This window comes from Brachyhypopomus gauderio, chromosome 1, assembly GCF_052324685.1.
Source record: "Brachyhypopomus gauderio isolate BG-103 chromosome 1, BGAUD_0.2, whole genome shotgun sequence".
NCBI classification, from domain to species: domain Eukaryota; kingdom Metazoa; phylum Chordata; class Actinopteri; order Gymnotiformes; family Hypopomidae; genus Brachyhypopomus; species Brachyhypopomus gauderio.
In genome coordinates this window covers 47523959-47543070 of record NC_135211.1, presented here as the reverse complement: position 1 = coordinate 47543070, position 19112 = coordinate 47523959, and the positions used below count along the sequence as shown (strand labels likewise).

Below are 19112 nucleotides of genomic sequence, written 5' to 3'. Positions count from 1 at the left end.
AACTTGATAAACAGCTATGTTTTCTGGTTATGTATACAAACATTTGTATGACTTTTAAATGGTCCCATGATGAGCTTATGTGCAGTCACTTTTGAAAGTTGTTCCACTTTAAGCAATCACAAACTCCAATAAAAGCCTGGTCAGAAATGGATGGGTTTACTTTAGAAACTGAATAATGGGGCAAGAACTCTACAGCTGCAAGCCCTGTAAAAATGTCAAAAAGTCAAAACCATACACAGCTGCCAAAATCAGGCCCAATTCTGACCAACATGCCTCATATCTTCCTGGATGTCAAACAAAACTGTCTGATATTTGGGGTTATTGTGATTTCATAATTGTTTTGCATTTTACGTTACAATGTTATGCATTCTAAATTGATTAAAAAGTGCACACGATGTCCCAGAATTACTATATAGCCTACAGGTTGCAGGTTAAAACAGAAACATTTGATTTTCTCTTTTCACAGATGCGGCAGTGGGCCCTGGTTTAATGATGCTGTAACGATCTGCGCAAGGCAGAACAGGGAGGCGGACACAAACGCTGAGGAGAGCGAGATTTATTCTAAGGAATTCCAAAGACGTGGTCAAGGTAACAGGTGCGGGTCAAAACGGGCAGGCAATCCGGACATGAATTACAAACACAACTAGGAGGACTCACGGACCAGGCAGGAACACACGGAGATCATGGGGAAAACAACGAGACATGAAACGGAAAACTACGAACGTTAGAGATCACAAGGAACATGAATGCACAAAACAACCGATAACCAGACATGGGAAATACAAGGACTATAAATACACAGGACTAGACTAGGACCAGGTGACAACACTGATGACAAGGGTGTGGAAGACAATGGGAAACCATAGAAACAGACAAGCTGGGCGGGACTAACGGGCAAGGAACTACACAGACACGAGGAACAGGGAAACTGGAGTGACAGCTAGGAGAGGGGGCGTAGCCCTATGTGACAGATGCCTAACAAGATCATTGAGAGAAACTGCCATAATGTTCAAAACCTGGAGTTATGGAATTTTCTTCCTTCTGGATGTGTCCTAATACGATATCTTTTTTGATAAAGTTAATGATAAACTGTTATGCAGTGAGAGCTAACAGTGAGTGAACTGGGACTGAACACAAGTGCACAGTGATAATGAAGTGATGTTGTTCTATGAGATATTTGATGTGATCGTTTCATAAATAATTTCAGCACCTTTACCATCTTACTGTTACTGTTGAAAATGCCTTAAACAACTGTGTGTAAGCCCTTTTATGATCTGTAACGATTATTGAAGTATTAGATTCTGTGATTGGCCCTTGTGCTTTGTATTAGCCAATTAAAAGTTCTCGTTGTAGAAGCATATTCAGTGTAGCTAAATTTTTCAAGTTGTTGATTTTCTACCCGGGTGTGTAAATGAAACAAAGAAACATTTTTCCCAAGCAATCCTAATCTGAATCTTTTAATTGGCACGTGCTGCTACAGTCCATACTACACAATAAACTGAGAATGATATAAGATAACTAGTGCTGTTAATTCACATTATTGTTTATATTTTAGAATCCCATTTAATATAAATCTTTTCAACTTCGAGAACATTGTAAAAATCCATAGTAACCATCTTTTTGTGTTTTTGATATTTTTTTTAGAGTCAGTTCAGTTGTCATGATTGTTGAAGTTCAACTGTCAAAATAAAGAGATTGAAAGTATGTATTATGGCTGAGCTTTTATTATTGCTTTTATTGTTTTGGTTAATGTTTTTACATTGTTTTAAATGCTGTTTGTTAATTTATGTAAGTACACCATTCTTTTATCTGCTGAAATAAAAGGTAACTGTAAAATGTTCATGTAAGCTGGAATTTAAAGACCAAAATAACCACAAAAATATTTTTGTTTACAGAAATGTATTGTAATATTGGTAGTTTTAACAGAAACTTAAGATGTTAATACATCCCAAGCACCGTAAATTAATAGGAAAGAGTAACATTTATTGGACCATTGGATGTTAAATTAAACACACAACTTTTGAAACTACTTTTATATAGGGTTAAAAATATATAATTTTACATTATTTTTGTGTATTTAAAAAGCAGAATCCAATTATTTTAATGTTGAAATCTCATTGATAAACAGTACATTGTAAGAGTTTGTGCGTTGATCAACCAACATTTAACAGTTATCCACTGTAAGTTTAAAGGATATGAACATATATTTACAGATTACCTCTGTACTTTGACAAGTTCATTTGTAGATTGTTTAAATAATACCATGAAGTAACCTAATTATGCTGTTATTTTAACATTCTAGCTGTGTTTTCTTACAACGAAAATTTCTAATTTTACTCAAATTTGGCTGTGAAATTACAAAGAATAAATACAGGGAAAATCTGTAATTTAACAGTAATTCATTGTTTAATTATGTGTGGTATTTTACTGTAATTTTATGGTAACTGGCAACTTTTGCTGCCGGACATGTTACCATTTTTTTACAGTGTGCCATTACTAGATAAGCTCTGGTAAAGGTTGTTAATGTACTGCAGGTAGTGTGTTTTTGAGGCAGGTTCAGTGCTGGGAATTTTATCTTATCTGATCCTCTGTAGGCATGCTTTTGCTGTTGATTTTTTCACTCTACTCCCACTCCTCTGCCATTACTAGATGATTCCACTTCTCCATATTTTTCCGGTTTATCAAAAAAATGTACAACAGTATTTCATCTTCTAAAGACTCACCTGAGCTGGGAGATGTAGGGCAGACACTGAAGGAAACTCCTCACTTCACTCTCTTCATCTGACCAGCCCCACACGTTTACTGGTTTCTTTGCTGTTTGAACTTTCAGAGCTTCTAGAAACTGTGAGGCCTTTCTCTCCGTGAGATTGATGGACCACACATTAGACATGGTGTACCAGACAGGAAAAGACCTGTAAAGCGGTTGCAGTACAGGAAAGACACTGCTGCCTGTTTGAGCCTCATAGTCCTTCACATATGAGTACAGATCCATTAGAAAGTCCTTTGAGTCATGTTCAGACAGGACGGCTACTTCTGGAACAACAACCTGTATGTTTTCCTTCTTGTAGAGAGCTTCATGCACACACATCTTCAGTAATGACTTCATCTTAAGCCTGGATGAACTTACTTCCATATGTGATGGTGCTGAGAAACTGCAGATAAACACAAACAAGGTCAGAAATTATTTCAACTAGGAACTTCAAATTCAGGAAGTGTAGGCTGGAGACTGGTCTGTAATTATCCAATGAGGATGGATCTAACCCAGGCTTCTTTAGTGTGGGAGTGACGGCTGCTATTTTAAGAGAAGGTGGGACAGTACCTAATAAGAAATACAGGTTAATCAGATCTGCAACAGAAGCACAAATAACAGGAGCAGAAGATCTGAGAATAGAAGCTGGAGTTGGTCAAGCTGAGATGAACATGAAGATTTAGAAAGAATCTCAGACAGTGTAAGAACTGACAGATATAAAGACGCAGGTGTTAAAGACTCAGGGACAGTTATCAGGCGTTAAAGACTCAGGGACCTGTGAAATACAGGATTGAGTTAACATGGGGAACTGCTTATAATTGTATTATTTTTATTTTTTTATTTTTCTCCTGAAAATAATACTAAACGATTTGCCACTGGGCATGGCTGTAACAGGTGGGTGATGAGAGCCATTGAATATGTATTTATGGTAATGAAGAGAACTTTTGTCCTATGTCTGCCAGTATTTAGAAGAAGAGACAGCAGGCAGTGTGTCCCTATAATCAGAAACATACTCAGCAAAGAGTGAGAAATTAACAGTGAAACCAATTTCCTTGTACAGAAGCTGTAAGTGTCTGCATTTAAGCTCTGAGGTGAATCAAGGTTAGTATGAGTACCAGGGATTAATTTAGTTTTGAGAGGAGCATAATTATCAATTATCAAGAGGCAGTACTTTACAGAGACAATACTTTTATAATGTGTGACTAAATCTTTGTGTGAAAACTGCTTAATTTAAGAGGAAGAAGAGTCTGAACCAAAAAACCAAAAAGACCAAAACAGGTCAAGAATGTGACCATGAGTATGAGAAGGGAAATCAACATGCTGAGTGAATCCACAGCATATATGAATAGTCTATATGAATTAATGAATATTCATGAGTTCAGGAGAAAGTTCGCAGCCAGAGTCATTATGAATATTACAGTCACCCAACAGCATGATAGCAAAGGAAATAGATGAGGCTGTAATGAGGGGTCCAGGGAAGAATGTTGACACAGAGACGTAACCGTTTCTTTAACACACACAAGTTGATTTAAATAGCGAGGTAGTGCTTATAGACAAGAACACTCACAGACAAACGCAACAGGGACTTTGACTCAAACAAAGACAAGCGACAAGCACAACATCAACACATTAAATTAGGGCTGCAACTATCGAATATTTTTTAAATTGAGTATTCTGTCGATTTTTTCATCGATTAATCGAAGCAATTGGCTTTAATAAGTTTAGGTGCTGAAGCATTGAGGAAGTACTGTTATGGTAGGCCCAGTGCTTAATTTGTAAATCAAACGATGCCGGCACGAGACAAGGGGTCACTGAGGCCAACAATGTCACCGGTTCGCACACAAAACCCAACGCTTAGGTGCACAAATGTCAAAATAACAAGCCAATCTGTTTATATAAATTACTTTTAAATGATTTACGTGTGTTTTATAAGTGTTTTAAGTGCAGAAGTGCATTTTATGCCTAAATTCCAGCACTTTTCAAACCTGAAACACAAGGCAACATTAAAATTGGTCAGGTAAATGTTCCTTCCCCTGTTTTTGAGGGGTGTTTCTTTATACTACCACATATCGTTACGGACAACACTGCACAGAATTGTGACACGTCAAGTATGAACGCTTCCGCCGTTCGCGGAGTTGCTACGGTCACTCGTGAAAGTATAACTAGCTTTTAGCTTTATGGAGACGCAGAAAGGCATCGCTAAAAGGGAGAGCTCTTATGTGATTTAGGAAGCCTGAATATGGATCTTGTGTTTAAAAAATGTCTTTTATAGAATTATTTGTTCAATAACTATTTGTTCCGCCAGGATCCGGCTCAAATTATGCCCTGGGTAGGCCAGATCCGTTTTACAGTAAATACACTGCACTACGTTGTCCACCTTGCGCAGCGAAAAATGGTCCCACACTTTTGACATTTTTGCCCTTTTATGGACACCGCTATCTTCATTTTCCGCCATTTCCATCAAAACAAATCACGCTGCCTTAAACCTGTGCGTCAGTTATAACAGTCAGTGTAAAACAATGATACCGGAGCTGCGCAGTAGTACAAAGCGGGATTTTAAACATTTAAAATAGATGGTGACAAATTAAACGAAGCCTCGAGGCAAAGAATTTGCCTCGAATATTTTTTGTAATCGAATTACTCGAGTTACTCGAAGAATCGTTTCACCTCTACATTAAATACCTAGACGTAAACCAGAACCAAGTACAACACATCACAATAACAAGACGGGTGCAACGAATGAACACAAACGCACATGTAACCACACCCACAGGAAGTACATATATAGACAAAAATAGATGCAGTCTACACATAGACACGCCCAAAGGGAGGGGTCAAGGGCTGTACCATGACTATCATGACTGCCCTCCTCTTTGACCTTCAGGTTACTGTGGAATACCACTGCCAGTTTGTCCTGACATTACACTCAAGGGAAAGTGTGTCACAGCAGGTATACGTTTCTCAACTAATATACATTGTGCTACTGGAGCTTCTGTAGTCAGATACCAAGATGCCTTTCTCCTGCTATTGAACAGGGTTATGGAAGTTATGAAACTAGGGTTATGGAAGTAATTACAATTACTATTCTAGACAATCTATTCATTATTTTTAAGATTCAATATAAAATTTTTATTTTCATTGCTCAATGTCAGTACAAGCAACATAATACAGTGTTCTCATATCACATCTTTTTTAGAAGCTAGGATCAGAGCGCAGGGTCAGACACTAGACAACAACCCTGTAGCTGGCAGAGCTGGGATTCTAAAAGGCAACCATACTGCATGAAAACAAACATACGTGATATTTAGGGAGGGCTGCACTACTCACCTAATGACACCAGTTCATTCATTCTTGGATCATTGCTATTATATAATGTAAGTGATATTTAGGGAGGAATTCACTACTCACCTAATGACAGCAGTTCATTCATTCTTGGATCATTGCTATTATATAATGTAAGTGATATTTAGGGAGGACTTCACTACTCACCTAATGACAGCAGTTCATTCATTCTAGGGTCATTGTTATTATATAATGTAAGTGATATTTAGGAAGGACTTCACTACTCACCTAATGACACCAGTTCATTCATTCTTGGATCATTGTTATTGTATAATGTAAGTGATATTTAAGGAGGACTTCACTACTCACCTAATGACACCAGTTCATTCATTCTAGGGTCACTGTTATTATATAATGTAAGTGATATTTAGGGAGGACTGTACTACTCACCTAATGACACCAGTTCATTCATTCTCAGGTCATTGTTATTATATAATGTAAGTGATATTTAGGGAGGACTGTACTACTCACCTAATGACACCAGTTCATTCATTCTCAGGTCATTGTTAATATATAATGTAAGGGATATTTAGGGAGGACTTCACTACTCACCTAAGGGACTTCACATATGGAAGAGTCTTGAGCACCACGTTACAGAGATCATCACTGAACCTCTGTGTATCTTCTGTACAGTGGAGATGGAGGCTGATCTTCTCTGACCCTTGACTCATGACCTCTATAGCCTTCCTGAACATAGATGCTTCACCAGGGACAGGAAGGTGCATCTCTTTCCCACAAATATCCAGTAAAGCTGTGAAATCTCTGGGTTTCTCACAGCACAGCACTGACCTCCAGACATGGCAGAGAGTAGAAGGCTTATCTCTATAAAAGGAAAACATAGTTATACTACTATACTATACTATACTTTACTATAGTAATCATAGTTACTACTACTATTTCTTATTATTGTTGATGTTGTTGTAAATCTATACTTGGTTACAAGTAAAAATGAAGAGCACAATCAAAAATAATACCTAAAATGAGATTTGAATCTGAGAATCATCTGAATCCCATTGTCAGATACACTGCAGTCTTCCAAGCTCAGATGAACCTGCTTTTCTCTGGACTGGCTGATCACATAAGACACTGCACAGCACTGATGTGGATCAAGGTCTTCTGCACTCAAGTCTAGATCATAGTTCATTTTCTCCAGGAAGAGCAAGCAAGCTTCAGGGGACTGAGACTCATACAAGCACTGACACACAAAGAGAAGAACACTGACTTCATCATCATCGCCCCCAAGCTGCCCATTTGGCTGAGGCTGTAGAAATGTGTTCAGGACTTTTGTGAACATCCCATTAGAGGCTCTTTTGATTTGATCCTCTGTGAAAAGATTCTTCAGCAGTTTGAGGTTCTGTTCTGAGAGGAGTCCACAGAGGAAAGGAATCACATGTTTCATGTGTTTTTGCTCCTTTGTCAAACAGTTCTGAAGAACCTCATCAATTTTACCTGGATTTCCTAGCAGCCACAATGCAGAGAAGAATTCCTGCACTGTACTGTGCAGAAATGCATAGAAACTGTTCACAGAAGTGGGAGTGTTCTGGATTGTGATTTTTCGTAGAAAACATTGAGTAATTTCAATCTCATTGCTGACTGCATCTTTGATGTTTACAATTTTCTGCACAGTTGCAGTAAAGGCAGTTTTCATCAAGAGATGAAGCTGACCTTTGACATCAATTATGTATTTGTCCACTTGTTCTGCATTTTTTTTCCCAGCCTTTTTCAAGTCTTGACGGAGGATATGGACATACATTTCTGTCACAGTTATCGGATGCTTGTGAGCTGCAACATTGAAAGAAATGCAATACACCACCATGAAGGCATACATTGGGACGTGGCAAAGACTGATAAGATCCTGATTGTTCAAAACAATATTCAGAAGTTCAGGAGTAGAACCAATTATCTGTGTAAGGTAAGTCCTGATAGATTCCTCACTGAACCCTTTTACATAAACTCTGCAAGGGTGTCTGTCTGCAAAAAGAAATTCATCTTCCTCTTCTGATCTGCATGTGATCACAATCTTCGCCTCAGGCAGAAGGTCTCGTTCGATAATCTTCTTTATAATGGGGTTGTGCTCCAAAGTACTGATGCCATCGAACACAATGATGACGTTCTCAGAGTTTTCTTCAATATCCTGTAACACTTCCTTTCTGTCTTTCTCTGGGGGTTTTAGGTACAGATCAAACAGAAGAGATTCCAAGCTGATGAGATTAGAGATAGTGGTAAATGCACTCTCATCAAAGTAGAACATGTAGTCTAACTTCCTGCTGTCTTTACTGGACCAGAGGGAGAGCATTTGAAGAACAACTGCTGTTTTTCCTATTCCAGGTTTTCCTATAACAAGTATTTCTTTCTCATAACTATGCAAAAGGTCTTCAGGTGAGAGTTTGTGTGTCTGCACAGGAATGAAACTCTTTAGCTTCTTGGGCCGACATTTCTTGCATTTTCTGTTTTTTATTTTAATTTTATTTTGTGCAGAGTTTAGGTCTGCATCAGTGTCTAGGACCAGAGGTATAAAAGTGACGTGAGCTCTTGTTTTATCCTGTAGGTGTTTACAGCACTGATCCCACCGTCTCCCTGAGATGCTTTTAGCTTTGGCTTCAAGTTGTTTTTGGTAGCTGAGACAAGGCTTCGTACCTGAATATCATTACAAAGGTAAAACAATTACTACACTTTTGATAGACAACATTGTTTCTAATATTCTATGGCCACTTAATACATATAAAGTGGCATAAATATTTAATGATGCATACAAAATGCATACGTCATCCGAGATATTCTACAACCCCTTGCTCAATAAAAGTAACATTTACTTTTTTTCCACAATGTTTTTTAAATTTCTTTTAGTATTTCTGAAAGCTAACAAGTTGTACTTTGGAATGACCTTATTATTGCATCATGTTTTTGATCCGAGTTTGTTCTACAGAATAAAATGTATGAATGGGGGTTTCCGGTTCCGCTAGCGAGAGGATGACAGCCTAATTAGCGCGCTCCCGACGGTGTTTTAAAATACCCCCCTAAATTTACTTTTGTGCTAATACCAGTGAATATATGTTAAGATGGAAAGGGGAGTTGCTACCACAAGTAGGAAAACCGCAAATTCGGTGGAGGACGGGACCACTTCGAGTAGAGGTGTGCCAAAAAATCGATTCATATATCAAAAATCGATTCTCATTTACTACGATTCAGAATCGATTTTAAATGTCCCAAAATCGATTCTAAGTCGCGTTACGTAATTACAAAATTACGCAGACTTTACGCAGCAGGTTCTGGGACACACTCATGTGCGGAAAGATTTCAAAACAGATGGAGGAAAGAGATATTCAACCTGTCTGGTCTTCATTTAAGGCAAAAATATGGGTTTATTTTGGTATTTACAAATGCCAGGGAAGACCGAACTTGACACAATGTAGCTCTTGTGCAAGGCGTGTGTAACGCGGTGAGCACGGGAACGTATACACAGCGTGAAATAATATAGAGAAGGGTGGACACGAGTGCCGGCTCGCAAAAGCAATATATTTGACACTTGTCACATGTATTAGTGAGAAGAAAACGCGCACAGCGACCCAGAACTAACAAACAAAACAACACGGGAGACTCGATGCGCAAGAGAATAGAAACCAAAACCGTGAGGGCATGGAGCAAATAGAAACAAAAAACAACGCGCAAAATACACCGCGGGAAAAATAACAGTTAACCGTAGTGAGACGGGAGAAAGAAACAAAACAACAACAGTAACTAAAAAAAAACGCGGATAAATGCAACGCGAAAACGAAACCAAGGACTCAAGAAGAAGTAATTGGCAAAAAACGCCGCAGTAAAATAAAACCCTTCCCAAAAATAAAGGCAAAACGGATAGGAAGAAATGCAGGATTGGGAAAACTTGAGATGAGTCAGGAAGCGACGCAGGAGATAGATACTCGAATAAGTAAAGAGAAAGAGAGGTGGCGAGACACCTTCAAACGAAAAGCAATCACAGAGAAAGCAGAGACTGGCTGAGAACGTACGGTTACGCCAGTATAGTCTGGGACTGACTCTGGTGCCCCTAGCCACAGCTGGGGGAACAGCATCCGAGCCAGCCCTGACAGCTTGTAAAATGAAGCTCAAGAATTTTGGTAACAACAAAAAGCATTTTGTTTTACCAAAGCACATTATTTTTGTTAATTAAATGTGAAAGACACTTTATTTTCTGTATTTGTCATTCTGTCTTGCAAAGCAGACTGTAGTAGATCATGCAGATTTTATAGACTTAAGCAGAAATTTTTATAAATCAAATCGTTTTTTGAACCGAAAATCGTTTTGAATCGAAAATCGATTTTGAATTGAATTGTGGCCCCCAAAATCGGAATCGAATCGAATCGTGAGATAGTAAACAATTCCCACCCCTATTGCCTCTAGAAGCCACACTGGACCTCTCTAGCTCATCACTACAAGCTACGTGCATTGTTTCGCTTAATGCCAGTTTTCGTTGTCCGTTTTGGTTTTCGTTATCATGGAGAATAAACTCCCTTCAATTCAACCTGCGCCTCCAGCTGCCTCTGTCCTGACGCCCCCGGCGTCACACAAACAACAAAAAATGTTTATAGGCCTACTTGCCGAGACGTACCGCGACGACGCGACCGAAACGACAAATGGCTGAACGTTTTTTTTACACCTTACGCGTTTTAAATGGTATGCCATGTTGGTTGTTGTTATGCGAAATGAAAGACATTAATGACAACTTGCTATCCATAATTTTTGTTTCAGTCTTCATGAGAACATTACTCACCTACAGTGTAGTCAATGTCAGCATCTTCTCTGAAGGGGAAACAGCTGATCCAATGGTGTGAATCAGGATGTAATGTCCTTTCTCTGGTTATGTCGAGGATTTTCAGTAACTCATAGCAGGCAAGTTCCCCTTTGTTAGTAACATAGTCCAGTATAAATCTCGCTCTGTTAAAGTCTGTTTTCTCTGCCTGAAGTGCATCAACTTCATGCTCATTGAAAACCTTGCGCTGGTAAAGATTCTCAGTAATAAGTGGAAAGTTCTGCAGATTTCGTATCAGAACCTGCCGTGCATTTCTGAGGTAATCAGTAGCACACTGTTGCGTACAAGCCATGACACTGTTCTGTACCAGCACCTGAGATATAAAACAGAAATCAAGATTAATAAATTAATTTCTTGTGAATTATTAACATATTATGCTCGTAACATATTATATATGTCATTCCACTCACATTCAGTGTGTTTACAGGATTTAAAAATATCCTACACTTCATGCACCACCAAGATTCAAAAGTACTACCTCTGAACACACATTCGGTACCCATACATTTGCTCATCTGCTTGAGGTCCTTCAGGTTCTTCCTCGTCCCAGCACACCTGATGTAGCTCATCAGTGAGCTGAAGATCAAACCCCTTGTGTGTTGGATCAGGTGTGTTGAGGCAGAGAGATCCTGAAACTGCCAGACTGTGGGGTCCCCAGGACTGGAATTAAGAATAATTCCTCCTGAATAACAACTTATTGACTTGACAAAGCCACACGAGTTTGTATCATCATTCCACAGATATTTCAGCTTGTGATAAACCTCTGAAAAAGAAATATGAAATTAAAAACAACACTGGTTGTACCAACACTGGTACACCTTAGTGTCACCGCGAGGTCTGCAAGGTCCTTAGTGTCACCGCGAGTCCGTCACTGCGTTCCCTACCTGTGTGCGCGCTAAGAGCTTTACTTGTGTGCGCTACAAGCTTTCCTTTGCATCACTTGCAGTGTGTGTGTTACGAGCTTTACTGGTTTGGTTGCCATGGAGAATAAACATCCTTCTGTTCAACCCACGTCTCCGGTTGCCTCTGTCCCGATGCCCCCGGCGTCACAGAATGTGCAGCCTGGAGCAGCCGGAGATGAGGGCACCTCACCTCTAGAGGTGCTGGCCCACCAAGGCATCGTCCTGGGTAAGCAACAGCAGGAGCTCCAGGAACTCCGCTCGCTGGTGTCCACTCTGACGACCTGCATACAGGCTTTAACAGTGCAGGCGTCAACACGCCCTCTGCTACCGCAGACGCCGATTTCTCCCCCTGAACCCTACGGAGGAGACCCGGAGCGCTGCGAGGGCTTCCTGGTCCAGTGCCAGTTGTATTTTAACAGCCTGCCGCATATCGAGGAAAAGGAGAAGATATCCTTCTGCAAGGCAGGGCACTGGACTGGGGAGCAGCCCAGGTCAGCGGGGGACCCCGTGCACCCGAGGATATGACCTGTTCGTTCGCGAACTGCGGGTGGTCTTCAGTCACCCTAGTCGCGGGAGATTCTGCGGGCAGAGCCTGTTACAGTCGAGACAGGGAGCTCGTAGCGCCGCTGATTACGCCCTGGAATTCCGGACCCTGGCCACCAGGACTGGATGGGGTGACGCAGCTCTCACCGACGTCTTCCTGGCGGGACTCAAGCCTGACCTGAGGGCGGAACTGACCTGTCGGCCAGAGGGGCAAGAGTTCAACCAGGTGGTTCACCTGGCGATCTCTACAGACAGGTTGCTGCAGGAGCGAAGACGAGGAACGGCGTCTCCTGCGGCCCTGCAGGCTCCCACACACACACCGCCCCGTGAGACCATGACAGCCGAGCCCATGGAGATGGGTGCTGTCGCCCCCCTCCCCCAGGGTAAGGGTAAGTAACTCTCTGATGGGTAACCTTTTAACGTGGGAGGCATCGGTGTCTTACGGGGCGATGTCTCTATCTGTGTTTGCCCTAGTGGATTCTGGAGCCTCGGGGAACCTGATACGGAGGAGCGTCGCGGAGCAGCTGAGGGTGCCCCTGATTCAACTGGAGGAGCCGAGACACATGCAAGCACTGGACGGGCGGCCTGTGGGCGGGGGATTTATTTCTCACCGCACTGCACCAGTCACCATACACGTTCAGGGCCGAAGGGAACTTATTAGTTTTTATGTACTCCCTTCCACACACTATTCCATCACGTTAGGTCTCCCATGGTTCAAGCTTCACAACCCCGTTATCGACTGGTCCACGGGTAGGCTGCTGAAGTGGGTAGCGCCCCTCCAGGGCACTCTGTCTCCCTCCCGGGTGTCAGCTCCACCCCGGTCATTCCCGCTCTGTACCGTGATCTAGTGGATGTATTCAGCGCTGCCAAGGCCACCCAGTTACCACCCCACCGACCTTGGGACTGTCACATCACCCTCAAGGCAGGTACTACGCCACCGCGCGGTCGAGTCTATCCACTTTCTCAGGAAGAGGAGCGGGTTATGGCTCAGTATGTTAAGGAGGCTCTCGCTCAGGGCTATATAACTCCCTCCACCTCTCCCGCCTCAGCCAGCGTCTTCTTCGTAAAGAAGAAAGACGGTGGTCTGAGGTCATGTGTAGATTATCGAGGGCTCAATTCCCTCTTAGTGAACTTTGCCTACCCGCTGCCTCTAGTGCCGTCGGCACTGGAGCAGTTAAGGAAGGCTAAAGTATTCACTAAACTGGATCTACGCAGCGCCTACAACCTTATTCGCGTACGCAAGGGTGATGAATGGAAGACGGCGTTTAGTACCTCTACGAGTCACTATGAGTTCTTCCAGGCGTTCATTAACGAGGTCTTAAGGGAGTATCTGAATAGATGCGTTGTCGCTTACATCGACGACATCCTGATCTATTCACCCTCCTTCGACCAACATGTGCGTGATGTACGGGCAGTTCTGGGCACGCTCTTGCGCAATCGTTTGTATTGCAAGCTCGAGAAGTGTGAGTTCCATCTCAGTGAGGTGAACTTCCTAGGTTACACCATTAGGCCAGGCTTCGTGCACATGCAGCACAGGAAGGTGGAGGCGGTCGTGAAATGGACGCAGCCTCACACACGGCGCGAGCTTCAGAGATTTCTGGGCTTCGCAAATTTCTATAGGCGGTTCATACGCGCATATAGCCAGATCGCAGAGCCCCTTACTGACATGCTGAGACGAGGAGGTATTAAGCTTCGCTGGACAGAGAGGTCTACGAGAGCGTTCAACCAGCTGAAGCAAGCGTTTGTCGACGCGCCGGTTCTGCACCAACCGGATCCCAACCGTCCCTTTATAGTGGAGGTGGACGCGTCGAACGTGGGAGTAGGCGCAGTGCTTTCCCAGCGGCCGAAGAAGCATAGCTCCCTCCGTCCCATAGCCTTCTACTCTAAGAAGCTCACCGCTGCCGAACGCAACTATGGGGTGGGAGACCGTGAGTTGTTGGCGATGCGCAAGGCATTCGGTGAGTGGCGGCATTGGCCTGAGGGGGCTAAGCATCCATTCACTGTGCTTACAGACCACAAGAACCTGGAATATATCAGGACCACAAAACGGATGAACGCCCGTCAAGCCAGGTGGTCTCTGTATTTCTCTTGTGTCAAGTTCCAGGTGTCATACCGGCCAGGAGAGAAGAACCAGCGTGCGGATGCGCTATCTAGGTCCTTTCCTGGCAGCACGGAGTCTACGAGCGAGGAGCCGGTGCTTACACCCGAGTGCGTCGTGGGAGCTTTGGAGTGGAAGATCGATCACCTCGCGTGTGTGGCGGGTGTTCCTGTCCAAGCACAACATCACGGTTAGCCTAACCTCTGGTTACCATCCGCAGGCTAACAGACAGGTGGAGCGCGCGAACCAGGAGGTGGGAAAGTTCCTGCACGCTTACTGCAGCGAGCAAGCGGACACATGGTGCGCCTTTCTGCCCTGGGCCGAGTACGCACAGAACTCCCTCACACATTCCAGCACGGGGATGGCATCCGTTCGAGTGCGTGCTCGGTCGCCAGCCGCCGCTCTATCCTTGGAACGCCGCGTCCTCAGACCAGCCCATCGTCGAGGAGTGGTGTAAGAGGAGCGAGCAGGTGTGGGAGGACACCTATCAGTGGCTGAAGGAGGCGATCCGGCGATTCAAGAGGAAAGCCGACCGTCGGAGGGGAGAGGCCCCATTTTATCAGGTAGGAAATAAGGTGTGAGTCTCCACCGAAGACGGACGCCTGGGCAGGAGAGGTAAACTGGGGGAGAGATATGCTGGCCTGTACGTCATCTTGAGGTGCTTAAACCCAGTCACCTATCGCATCAGTCTGCCCGAAGACAGACGTGTGTCACGTGCGTTTCATGTGTCCGCTCTCAAGCCATACAGAGAGGGTGCATTGGAGGAGGCCTCGACGTCACGGCCACCCTCGCCACTGCAGTTATCGGACGGACCCGCGTACCTCGTGGAGAGGTTATTGGACTCACGGCGCAGAAGAGGTGGTTTGCAGTACCTGGTGGACTGGGTCGGATACGGACCAGAGGAGCGTTCCTGGATACCGGCCTCTCAAGTGGTATGCCCCTCCCTTATCGCCGACTTCCACAGGGAACATCCAGACTGGCCAGCTCCGCGGCGACGGGGAAGACCACGTGGGAGTCGACGGGAGGGGTCCTTGGGGGAGGGCTCTGTCACGGTGAGGGGGCCGGGTCGCCACCAGAGGGCGCGCATCCCGTCCAGCAGCCGATCCCAGCACACACCCCCACGCACGCAACCACTCCCACAGTCACAATCACCAGTATACTGAACACCTGTTTCTTGTTACGTTGCTCTTTCTTAAGCCCGCAGGTCGTCTGGTCCAGTGCTGCACATTGCCGCTACATGAGCGTCTCTGGATCCAGCGAGTCCGTCACTGCGTTCCCTACCTGTGTGCGCGCTAAGAGCTTTACTTGTGTGCGCTACGAGCTTTCCTTTGCATCACTTGCAGTGTGTGCGTTACGAGCTTTACTGGTTTGGTTGCCATGGAGAATAAACATCCTTCTGTTCAACCCACGTCTCCGGTTGCCTCTGTCCCGACGCCCCCGGCGTCACACCTAGTCATTAACATTAAGCACAAATTCTTAGTACTGCGGTAAAGTACTATTATGTGTGTATTTGCATATTCAGAATTCTTTCTTCAATAATTTTAAGACGGTATCAGCAAAAGTGCCAAAATATGCACTTAAGAATAAATAATTCTTATTGCTGGCAACCAAAACAAACACCTACAACTTTGTTTATGTCAGGAATACATGCATTTTTAATTGTACACAACATGTTGTTTTACATGTACCACTGTCTACAAATTACCTTAAAACTGACACGAGGCTTTTGAAAGGTTCACCATAAGACCACACAGGTTCATTTCTAATGTCACACAGACATGAGAGAATAGAGGTTCCCAGGGGATACCTGGTGTTAATCAAACTTCACTGGAGTCACACATAGCGTAAGATTCACTAAGACAAGGAGTTACAAAACATCTGTTGTGTGAGTTGTGACAATGACTTGGCTGGAAAGCAATGTCTCAGTGAGCCCTCATGAATGTGGTCACCTCCCAACCCCTCCCATTAGTTATGCTGCTATAGATTAGCCTGCTGGAGCCACATGCTAATCACGTGAGCTATATACGTTTAAATCAATGGCTGTTTAAATTGATGTCCACACACTCAACCTGTATTGTCTATCTTTTTGCATGCTTCTACCTAAGACAAATGCATGCAAGCACCTACAAGCACCTGGGAGATGGTCTGTCTTGCCGGTGGATGTACTGATGCCGGGGTTGGATGTGCCATTGCCGCAAGAGGACATGCTTATGATAGCTCCTACCTAGAACCATGGTAACATAATACAGGAAGATGATAAAATCCTGCACCTAACATCTGGAGTCATGCAACAGGCTTGGCTAGGATGTATTAACTAACCAACGACTATGATCTAATAATACCTACTACTATACCCATGACCCATCGTCTCAACTACCCAGTACTACTAAGAAGACAAGATAGATTCACACACCCTATGCACACACTAGTTGCTTGAACAGAACACAGCAGCAGCTACAATCTGATACTGGCTCGACAAGGATCCAGAAGCACAGTGCACTATGTTCATGGTCCATTGCCTCAACTGCCAAGTACTCAGACAACCAAACAAACCTGGACTGACCTTCAAAACAAAGTGACAAGGACACACAATACCTTGCAAGCTTTTCCTTGGGGTCATCAGGAAGGTACCTTCCTTTGTTGGTGTTTCGATGAATTGAGCCCCCAACACCTCCAGAAGGCTCATCAGTCTGGCGTCCCAGACCCACCCCCCTCCAAGCTCACATTGTAGCCCATCACAAAATGTTACCGACAACCCTGCTACCCGATGACTATCGGAAAAGCCAAGTGACAATCCTACCCATATCCCAACATTACACACACCAAACAATTTATCTCAAGTACTGTCCTTACCTCACCTAACCTCATCCCTTCTTAGCCACACCCACTGTCTAGATCTCTCAGCTACCGCCGACAACTCCTTTACCACTGCTCTCATCACACAGCCTCTAAATCCAAACTCAGCCAGCAGTCTTGTGGCAGACTTCGCCACGAAACCCCTAGCCTCTACCTCTATAGGTCTAATATGTGCTTGCCAGCCCCGCTCTCTTACCTCAGCCACCAAATCTGCATACTTCAACCTTTTCTTTTCATATGCTCCATCAACTTCGTGTTCAAATGGAACAGTTAGCTCTATGAAATACACTATCCGCTATTCAGAATACAACACATCTGGCCTCAAGTTTGTGACTACAATACACTCTGGGACCTGCAATTTACAGCCTACATCAACCAACAGCTTCCAATCTCTTGCATCAGCCCACTTACCACAAACATTTGAAAACTGTGCTGGCTCCTTGCTATGCTGCCCCACACACACAAACCTAATTACTCTATTGGAACTAGCAACTGGCATGCCATTAACTTCAAAACGCTTCTTATCAAGTGCACCTGCCAATGATTTGACTACCTGATTATGCCTCCAAGTGTAACGTCCCTGTGACAAAATCACCTTGCATGCCGACAGGATGTGCTTCAATGTACCACTTCCTGCACATAGCTTACAAGTTGGATCCTCACCTAACCACTGCCCAAGGTTTTGTGGAGTTGGAAGCACATCATAAGTAGCTCCCACAAGAAATGTTATACGGCTTGCAACCAATGCCCATAACTCTCGCCAGGTGATTCTCTATAAAGGTAGAACCACCTTTTGTCCACAAATACGGACTTGTGCTAATGGGCCGCCCAATGGAGGATGGGTTCCCTTTTGAGTCTTGGTCCTCCCGAGGTTTCTTCCTAATCCCCAACATCATAAGGAGTTTTTCCTTGCCACTATCGCCTTTGGCTAGCTCATTAGGGATCTGTACCTATACGATTGTAAAGCTGCTTTGTGTTGTAAACATGTTGTAAAAAGCACTATATGAATAAATTTGACTTTGATTTTGAGTTGTGCTGATCCTGCTCTAAAACCCCCTTGATGTTTCTACTGCTGTGGTAATCCAGGAAACACATCTGCTGAATTTATGATATAGAATAGAATAGAATAGAAAGCCTTTATTGTCATTATACACAGCTTACACAGTATACATAGTATAACGAGATTGGAAAGTTGCTCCTAAAAGTGCACACAGTGCAGTATGTAAAACATATAATGACAAGAACAAGGTGCAATATGTAAACATATGATTGACAAAAACCTAAATAAAATTAGTGTGCAAAGAAGAAAAGGAGCTATTGTGCAAAAGGGTTTCCAAACATACAAGCGCTGTTGTGCAAAAGGGTTTTCAAACATACAAACACTCAGACAACAGATAAGGCACACGGCCCACAGACAATCACAGTTTGTGCAGATTCCCATTTTGGAAAGAAACTATCCCTGAGTCTGTTCGTTTTGGCCGGTATGGACCTGTAACGTCTGCCAGAAGGCAGCAGGTTGAAAAGGTGGTTGCCGGGGTGGGTATTGTCCGTTACAATATTCCTGTAACTGTCTTAAAATTATTGAAGAAACAAATCCGTATATGCGAACGTGAAAACAACTGCAGTAGGCTACGTGAGTTCAAATGTACTCCGGAAACAAACAGAAAGTGAAACGAACCGTATATAAAAGTCTGTAAAGTGTCTACTTACACCAGTGTTGCCAAGGTGTACGACAATTTTGCCCTCTGTACGATCAATAATCCCAAAAAAAAATAGTGATGGGCAAAGTGATACCGAAGCTTCGGAGCTTGTGTC

The 19112-nt window shown here is 43.5% G+C and overlaps 1 protein-coding gene across 1 annotated transcript in view; it reads right to left on the bottom strand.

The window, feature by feature from the left end:
• The window catches only part of LOC143522860 (uncharacterized), a 69047-nt gene extending 49935 nt beyond the window's left edge, over positions 1 to 19112 (bottom strand). The window contains exons 1-5 of the mRNA XM_077016762.1: positions 19008 to 19112; positions 10860 to 11211; positions 7066 to 8728; positions 6644 to 6913; positions 2724 to 3152 (exon numbers count right to left, since the gene is read on the bottom strand). Coding sequence (XP_076872877.1) covers positions 2724 to 3152; positions 6644 to 6913; positions 7066 to 8728; positions 10860 to 11190 — 2693 coding nt within the window. The 5' untranslated portion in view covers positions 11191 to 11211; positions 19008 to 19112. The remainder of the gene's footprint in view (positions 1 to 2723; positions 3153 to 6643; positions 6914 to 7065; positions 8729 to 10859; positions 11212 to 19007) is intronic.